At 33.9% G+C, this 9,315-nt stretch overlaps 1 protein-coding gene across 1 annotated transcript; it reads right to left on the bottom strand.

The window, feature by feature from the left end:
* Positions 1-486: 486 nt before the first annotated feature.
* On the bottom strand, positions 487-9,156 carry LOC118753279 (carbonic anhydrase-related protein 10-like). Its single transcript, XM_036488156.1, has 4 exons — positions 9,096-9,156; positions 6,239-6,375; positions 5,933-6,145; positions 487-636 (listed from the first exon to the last, which is right to left on the bottom strand). The coding sequence occupies exons 1-4, from the start codon at positions 9,154-9,156 to the stop codon at positions 487-489; spliced, it is 561 nt and encodes a 186-aa protein (XP_036344049.1).
* Positions 9,157-9,315: the final 159 nt, after the last annotated feature.

Genomic DNA, 9,315 nt, shown 5'->3' with positions numbered 1-9,315 from the left:
TGGATTTGTTTTGATCCTAGCTATATGCTTACATACATATACATATATGTGTATTTGTGCATGCTTAGCTTATTTGTTGCGTGCAAATTTAATCACCTGCAAACATGCAGGTGGTATTTTCCTAATAAAGCTTAATGAAACCCTAAATCTTAAAGGATACTTACTACTCATGCGTGTATTGGTGCTTTTTGTGGCCAAAGTTAGTGGCTAAAGTTATATTCACATATTTGTGTGTGTGTGTGCCTGTGTTTACCTTATAGGCATAATTGCGGTGTTTTTTCTATGTTCTATGTTCGTGTTTTCGGAATAATTTAATTACATTGTATCGATTACAAATTGGATTACGATATTCGTTAAGTTTCCTTTTTTACTGCACGATACTGCAGAACGGTCTATGTTAATTAGTATCCTTGCCACGAAGATGGTCTGCTACCTGCCCCGGAAATTTTCTAAAGAATAATTGCCCAATATATAAATACAATGAATTTAAAGCTTGTAATCCCAACTGATGGGTTTGATCAGGTTATTGTGGCTGTACTTATCAAGCGTTTGAAGAAAGGACACTTTAGCTTCGATGAAACCATTTTCATACAGTAATATTCTTGCTTTCCCTAAAAGTGCAAAGAATTCATCTTTCTGATGCAGATCAGAAAATCAAATTGGAAGTGTGAGCTTCACCGCCTATCTATTTAAGACCAGGTTAAGAAAAAAATCGATCCCACAGCTTCCAGCTTCAGTGATTGCTGCTAGTTCGGAAAACAAAAACTGTGATTGCATTGGTGCTCTTGAGAGTATACAATGCTTCTTCCCAATCGCTCCTTGAAAAAATACTTGTTTCGAAATAATTCCTCAGAGCAAAGAGCGATACTTGATATTCTGGGCATCTTAAGTTTGCATGAATATTTTAACTTATTTTGGAGTGTCTGACCATCGTATCGCTTCATTATATGAATGCGTTTAATCTTACTGCTTACGTCTTACCTATAGTTCTTTAAATAACTTCCCCAGTAAAAATAAAAGGTCTCATGGCTCTTGTAGGTCTTCAAGCCACATTTTTTCCCCTAAATCTGATTAGAAGGTGCCTACGGCAGTTAATGTTTTTCTTATATGCTCCTTTACACTGAGCCTCCTCTTTCTGTTCCAAATAACGCCCAAACATCCGACTTCCTCTTAGATTTTCAGATTTTACTAAACCCAGTACAGTGAACATACACATGCACTTGAGTTAAAGGGGCGCATATATTTGTAAGGGGATATGCATTTTTATGCAATTTTCAAATATATCTTCGCCCAAGGTGTTGAAATAATGAATCGCTGACATTCCCAACCATGGCCGAGGCTACAATACATGTCTTTTCAATGGAGTTCCGCATAAATGTAAGAGCCACTTTTGCTCTACCGCGTCATCTGGTTGCCTTTATAATTCTCTCACTCTCTCTCTCTCTCTCTCATACCAGGCGTATGAAGTGCGTAATTGACTTGAGTGGCGCTTATTATAGGGAATGCACATGATCAGGCATGGGCAGAGAACGAGCACACGGTCAAAGAGCGTAACGCGGCAGCATGCAAAATGAATTAGGCACACTAACACAAATTAATAAAATAAATTTCTTAAAATTTAATAATAAAAAAACAAATATTTTTCCTTTTAAAACAAATTAAAAGAAAATTATATTAAAAATAGCAAAAACTGAATTCAGAAAGAACAAAGAAATATTTTTAATCTAAAAACAAAAATCTAAAAAATTAATTAAATAAGAAAAAAAATAAAATAAAAATATAGGTTTCTAAACATTAGATGAAATTAATAAATGCAATTGTATGTATGAATTTGTTTCCTTTTTTAAACATTAGAAACTAAAAATTAAAGGAAAATTAACTAAAAAAAAAGTAAAAATGCCGCTGCCCGAGGACTCGAAACTCGGATCTCTCGAATCTCACGCCAGTGCATTGCTCACTCGACCATTGCGACTTTTGGACTCGAGCGAGCAAAATGATATGCTTTCTTTCAAAAGAGCTTTTCACCATGAAAATTTGCAAGGGAGCTTTTTTGTAAAATTTGTGTGCCCAGAAAAAAACTCTTTCAAACTATCTTACGTACTGTACTTCAATTGTTTTTGAAAATACTTCATTTTCTTACCCTTAGCTTCGTCAGAAAAATTAGGTGGTAAAACCGTCTTGAGGTACGAAAATCGGATCTGGGTCGATATTACAGTACAGTAGAAAAATCTTTGGTTAGTGCAAACGTTAATAAAACGAATCAAAAGTTTAATGCGATTACGAATGCCACAGTACACTACGAGTAAGTACCTATTTATGGTATGTACGCCAACTAAAATTCGTAGTAGCAGCAGTTATATGTAAAAAAAAAAAGCCGAAACAATCATGTGACGACAGCACCCGCGAAGACTAAATTAAATCAACATTTGTCTCACTTAAATGCTCATCAAATATGTTTTACAGCATGACATTCTTGAGCGCATTCTTGTATCTAAGCATAAGCTTGCTTCCGCTCGTTTATCTAAGCAAATAAACCCCCGAAAAAAAATTTAAAAGGCAGAGGAATCAAAGAAAACGAAGCAAAAGAGTTGAAACATATCAGCCGGAAAGCAAACACACCTACTCAGCAATATTTGTACAGCATAAGAATGGTAGAGGTTTTTTGAAAATGTAAAGAAAATCAGCATTCTAAGTGGAGAGCTATCGCCAACAGTTGCCGCTGCTTCTATGTTTGCCTGCCGCTAGAATCACTGAAGTGTAAGAATATTTCGTTAAAGTCACGGCAAACAAAGATTTATAAATATAGAAAAAAAAACAAAACTTTCCAGTGTATGTGTACATTTTAAAGCACATATGCACATATGTATGTACTTGCATCCGCTCCTACACATCGGCAATACAACCCACACGCAGACACACTCAAATGCTTGAATAAGTGCACTTGTGTGGCAAATTTCAAAAAAAAAAAATATTTTTTTTTTTTTTTGAACTGGCAAGCGTCGACAAAGGACCAATTCAAGTTTGAATTGGCATTGAAATCATGAAGGCATGTTCAAATTTTTTATTTGAAAAATTTTATTCCAACCCTCTGCATATGTCCATAAGTATTATACTTTTATGTGAAAGTGAGTGTATACCTTCATAAAAGTATGTGACATTTGCGCATTTGTGTATGTCAGATAGCAAACAAATGTCACTGCTAAAGTGAACAATTGAATTTGGCGCAATGACACAATCTTTGCTATGTTTACATTTTTTCGCATCGTTGCACGCATCTTATATTTATACATACTCGTATGTATGTACGTATGTGCGTACAAAATTCAAGTACAAGTTTTTATAAATCTTAAAAAGGGAAGTGTGTTTGATGTCATATTTGCTCTGCTCGCTTGTCATATATTTTCTCCTCCTTTCTATTTGACAATGAGCGACACAATTTTTTACTTTTCTTCTCCATTTTCATTTTTCTACATACGACTAGAAAGGTCTAGTTTAAAAGGCCAAATGTGAGTGCAGGACGATGTAAATACAGATAGCGTCTGTTTGTTTATGAAAACTTTTATAACTATGCTGCATATTTAAGATACCTAAGCATGGAGTATTTATCTATGCAGATATTGAAAATTGAAGAATACAAGTTTTGAAGCATCAATTTTGTATTACTGCAAGAAAGGGTCTACTGGGCTAAATATTTTACTGGCAAAACATATGTACATATGTATGTAACTCTGCATCATAACCCCCATTGGAGACATCGAAAATGTTTAATGTTTTATATATGTATTTATTTATGCCAATTTAGTTAAGGCGGTAGTCAGTAACCGCTCCATTTGGCTAGAGTCTATCAAAGTTTCACCGAGGCTTGGGCTAGTACTGCTGCTTTAAACCTCGCTCAGTAAGAATTTCATAGTGGTCTCCAATCTTTACTTTAATCGTTAATCGTTGAAATGGTCCAAGTAATAAATGCTGTAGTGGTCTAATCCTTAACTCAAGCAAATCCAAGTTGATATTATTTCATAATAGGAACAATCTAGCCTGCCGTGCATATTAGCAAATCTCACGGGTTGTTACATTTATCGACATAAACGTATTTTGGTGTAAAATGGTGGCACACCTACCTTATACAGTGCTTTATCTTCAATTTTACATAAAGAACAAAATTGTATTTAAATAAAAACTTAAAATAATAATAATAATAATAGATTGGCGCTTACACATATGTTAGTGTTTGGCCGAGCTTCTCCTCCGATTTGTGGCGTGCGCCTTGAAGTTGTCACACAAAGCGGAGGGACCTACAGTTTTACGCCGACTCCGAACGGCGATTGTATTTTTAAGAGAAGCTGTTTTTCATGGCAGTAATACACTCGGAGGTTTGCCATTGCCTGCCGAGGGACGACCGCTGTTAAGAAAAAACCTTTTTTCTATATTTTTTTGCGATGTTGAACTTAAAATAGGTATACTAAAAAAAGCCAAAATAACAACTCTTGCGCATATATTTACGTTTAGTTATGTTTGTAACGCATATGCCGCGTTGCAACATTGAAGGCCAGCTAACATATTTACTCGCACGCCTTTACTTAAAAGTCATTTTATTTAAAAGTTATTAAATACTGCCGTGAAATATTTTCTTACAGCATTCTTCGCGAATACATATATTAATTTTTGCGTATAAATAACAATTTTAGAATGAATTTCGGGTGTGCCAATAAACATTTAAAATTGGAATTTTTGTTTCGCAAATCATCGTCTTCTTATAATCAATATCATTCTTTTTTGTTTGGTGGCACTCTAGTTTTATTACTCTAGATTGGCTCGTTTTGGCAAAAAAAAACTTGTTCACTCTTTGATGTTAACGTTTCGAAGTATCTTAATGTTTTAAATGAAAAAAATCTTTAGTTTTAAAAATTAAAAAATAGCTGCGACAGATACTCTGCACTCTGCCATTTTTTTTTTTGGCATACTTTTGAATTTCCAGATATGTCGTATTTGGTGCCAACTTTCATTGCCTCTCAGAGTAACATTCGGAGTTCGTTCATAATTTGGGTAATTTTACTTGCGCTAGGTATGAAAATGTACACATCATTTTTGAATATGATGTTTATTTCCCTAGTATTGAGTTTCTAAAGAATTGTAAAAATGAAACTTAGGGTTTTTTAAGTACTTTTTCGTACTGAAAGAAATTTCAAAAAAATATTAAACTTACCGATTTGTATAGAAAAAATGTCGCGTTCAGTTAAGAAAAAATAATTTAATTACATCACATCGGAGGTAAAAATTTGAAAACAGACTTTAGGAAACTTCCGCTGTTTTTTTTTAAATTTTCTATTACAAAATATAGTCAAAGGCCGAATTATAATACTTTTGAAGTTTTACTGCCGTTTTCTCAAGTGGATTTTAATACCTATTTACCCGTCAAGCACATTTATTCAGACTTCAATTTATATTTAGAGGGCTGATAAATTTTAAAACCGACTTGTGAAAATGGCACCTAGAGATTACCGCCAACTTTATCGTCTCGATTTACGAGTTTTCGTTTTCTTATCAGCGCATTAAATTCTCGAATCGATAAATTGTTGCTCACCCGATTTATCGATTCAAGAAGTTAATGCGCTGATTATAAAATAAAACTCGTATATCGGGACGATAAAGTGACCGGTAATCTAAAGGTTAGATGAGAAAACGGCCCTTAGAGTGTGATCGGCATCAATAAGGGGGATAGATAAATTTGGGTACATAGACCTCGCATTGAGTATGATGCTAGGCGTTTCTTTATAACGCAAGCAAGTTGCTTGTGTTTCTACTAGTGTACTATGGAAACTGCCCCAATTATATAAATATTAAATACATAACAATTTCAGTGGGTTATGCTTCGTTTCACGTGCTGAAAGTCTCTATTGAAAATACAAAATTGCGCGCTTGCTTTTTTACTCACCTCGGCTGGAAATGTATATCCTTCCACACTATGCTCCGAACCAAACTGATCGTGAAGTCCATAGTGTATATGAATTTCATGAAATCGATATCTGTATGACAGTGGTCCGCCAGATATGTTAACTGGCGTTTGCATGCCATCATAATTCGCTACAGTCTCATTGCCAGCAGTGAAGATAACGCTATGCCCTGTATTGCTAATTAAACCGCTTATCTGCAAAAGAAATTATTTATAATCATAGTGGAGCAACTATGCAATGAATGGGCTGCTTAAGATTACTTTGAGTTTACGAAATTCTAAACTTACTCTATGTTTGTCAATATGCAGCGGTCTCAGATTTGGATCGAACAACAATCGTTGTGGCTCTAAGTTCACTGGTGATTGTCGACGTCCCTTATTACAAAGTGACCACTCCGGGTTGATGAGACCCCAAAAGGCGGGACCTGAAAGAAAGCGGAAAAATATCCTCAGTGATTTTTAAAACCATTTTTATTTTAATAAATAAATGTGTGTATGTATGTACGTGTGTATTTTGAAAGACTTTGGCGATCAGATTTAGTCTTGATTCATCTGTAATTACAACTAATTACTTAGTAAGTATCAAAATTTTAATTTTAATATATTAAAAGATTTAAAAATGCTGCTTGCCTAGTGCTTTCATAGTTAATAAAAAATTAGGAAATAGTTTAGAGGATTTGATCACCTTTCATTAAAACCGTTACTCATACGCCATGTAATCCCAACTTGTCTACTTCAATAATACTATCAATTTTTACCATAAAATTCACAAACTTTATACGAAGCAAATTTCCTTTTCAATTCCACCAGCAATAAAATAATAAAATAAACACTATAAAAACAACGAGAAGAATACAATACAAAAACTTGTTCCCTAAACCAATGTAAGAATAAGTAACTGAAACTTTCTGAAGGCATCAAACAAATAAGAAGAGCCAAGTTAGGTAAATAAACAGAAGTAAAATAGAAGAGCAACAAATAAAAAAAAATAAAAAATAAAACAGACAGGGAAAGTTGAAGTAAGCGGAAACCGACGATTCGAAAAAACGCAGCTGGCAAGAATTATGGAGAATTTCAAATAGAGTAAAATGAAATAAGATAAAATGTTAACTGAACTGAAGATGCTGAAAATGTAAAGTAAAGTTTTTGTGGAGCAAAGTAAATAAATTAAGTTTTGTTTGTAAACAGAGCAAGAGTTAAAGGAAAGTAGGACTAACGTTAAAAAAAATATATATATAAAAATAAAAAGCTGAGAAATGGTTTTATTAGTTCTGCTGCCTCTTTTACTCTTTTTTTCATTTGTGTACAAGTTTGCATATTTTTTACTTATTTTTAATACAAATCAAATTGGTAAATATTCGCAACTGAACAAACATATAGCTATTTGTAAAATCATTAAGAATTTCTACATTGACGCCATCAGGTATCTTAATGAAAATGTCTATGTCTTTTTTCTGTAATACCACTTCGGCTAACAACTTTAAGTAGATACAATCTCTTAGTTTTACATTTCACATATTTTGTGTAATAAGGTTCTTATGATAACCATATGACACCCAGACATTGACCAGGTGTTTAGGTGAATTTCCCTATCATTATTTGTAATAATTTTTTGGTAAAACTATAGCTAATTTTATAAGATAAATAGACTCGAGTTATAAGCTTATAGATTGAATTTCCAGGAGAGAGTTAATATTTTTCCTACTTTCTAAATACCTTCCAAAAAATATTACTAGCACCTAAATCCGCAAAAATTTAAAAACCTTTAAACGCGTTATAAATCGAAAATCTGTGGGAAAATCTTATTTCATAAAGCCCTTAAAAACTAATCTATTTTTTATTAATAATAAAGCCATAACAGTTTTAGATGTGCTATTTATTTAGAGCGAGTAACAACCTAAAAACACGTTGAAGGCGCAGAAAAACACGCCGGACATTTGAAAATATTTTGTAAAATCATTCTCCGTAATTTTCTTTTTCTTTGATAGGTGGCAAATTTTCAAAAAGATTGTCTGGTAGAGCCTGCTAATGCCGATTTCGTTCCTACCCAAAAATGCACAAACACTAAGAAGAGGGCGATGAGAAGGCAACATTTTTTGTAGAAACGAAATCGCCCTAAGACACTTTTAATTTGGGAACAATCGTATAGTATTTTATTTAAATTCAATATTTTTAGTTTTTTTTTATTTAGATATACATATTATTCATAAAGGCTCAATTGAGAGATTGTAATATATAGTTTGTGGTATCAATTTGATTGACTTTAATTTTTCAAATAAGTGGCGACCCGCAGTCTCTTTAGTTTTATACCCATAATAATATTTAATTTATTTTATGAATTTCAATCAATAAATTTTTCCCTTAAAAATATTTTTGGTTGTAAGCTTTCATAAGCCTCTTTCTTTTGACATCTATAGTGCGATATGTATGTATGTATGTTATTATAATTAAATAAAATTAAATGAAGTTTTTATAACAGATGGCAACCCTCCTCTTCAAAACAAACAACCAAAATATTAAAATCGGCCAACCGGTTTTCGAGATTTTGTCTGCCGAAATAACGAACTTAACACATATACATACAGTCCTGTATCATCCAATTAATTTGACCAATGGCAACGAAATTTTTGTAATACCTCCTCTTTGTACTTACCTACAACCCAAAATTGTATGCAATTCGGACCACGGCAACGCGTAGAAAAGTGAAAACCACAGAACTGCAGCTGGCTATTAGAAATACTATTTACATATATATAATGTTACTAAGAATAGAATGCTAATAATCATAAATGGGATTTTCGAATTTTAAAACGGGGTAAATAGGGCATTTTTAAAAGGGATATTGAGATTTTCGGACCTTTGGAGTTGGCAACATCGATTACTAGTGCTCGAAATGAGGGCATTCCGCCGTCTTCTGCAAACTCTGGCTGGAGACTAATTTTATCGAACGGGCAAATACAAGGTGGTCTGCGAAGCCCACGTGGCATAGCAAGGCATATTTGGCCTGGGTTGGATGAGCGTAGATCTAGCCGTCTACTCCCCTTGGAGCGACCACTGGTCCGGCATTCAATAGGAGTTCTCACCGGGCATTGCCTGACGGGAACCCACGCTAGTAAGATGGGTATACAGTCAAACGAGTAAATACTGTCGTAGCTGCCATTATGAGGAGGAATTCGAAAGCGTATGCGTATGCAACGGTCCTGCATTGGCGAGAGCTGATCGGTGCTTGTTTCTCCACTATTCCCTTGAATGTCTGGCTGAACTGGATTCAGCTAGTATCTACAATTTTATGCGCTTTATTAGGGCTACCAGTTGGTTTTACTTCAAAGACATGGGAAGAAAATAAGTGTGTCTTTTCTCTGAAA

Source organism: Rhagoletis pomonella, unplaced genomic scaffold (assembly GCF_013731165.1).
Source record: "Rhagoletis pomonella isolate Grant_MI unplaced genomic scaffold, Rhpom_1.0 Rhpom_scaffold_00002, whole genome shotgun sequence".
NCBI lineage: Eukaryota > Metazoa > Arthropoda > Insecta > Diptera > Tephritidae > Rhagoletis > Rhagoletis pomonella.
This window is presented reverse-complemented; position numbering and strand designations above follow the sequence as displayed.

What these genes read in the sequence shown, in the direction of transcription:
- LOC118753279 (XM_036488156.1), bottom strand. Translation starts at nt 9,156, where the DNA reads ATGCAGGACCGTTGCATACGCATACGCTTTCGAATTCCTCCTCATAAT. An exon ending in TCATAATGGCAGCTACGACA is followed by an intron (nt 6,376 to 9,095) that starts GTATTTACTCGT and finishes GCTTTCTTTCAG; the next exon opens with GTCCCGCCTTTTGGGGTCTC. An exon ending in TGCATATTGACAAACATAGA is followed by an intron (nt 6,146 to 6,238) that starts GTAAGTTTAGAA and finishes TTTCTTTTGCAG; the next exon opens with ATAAGCGGTTTAATTAGCAA.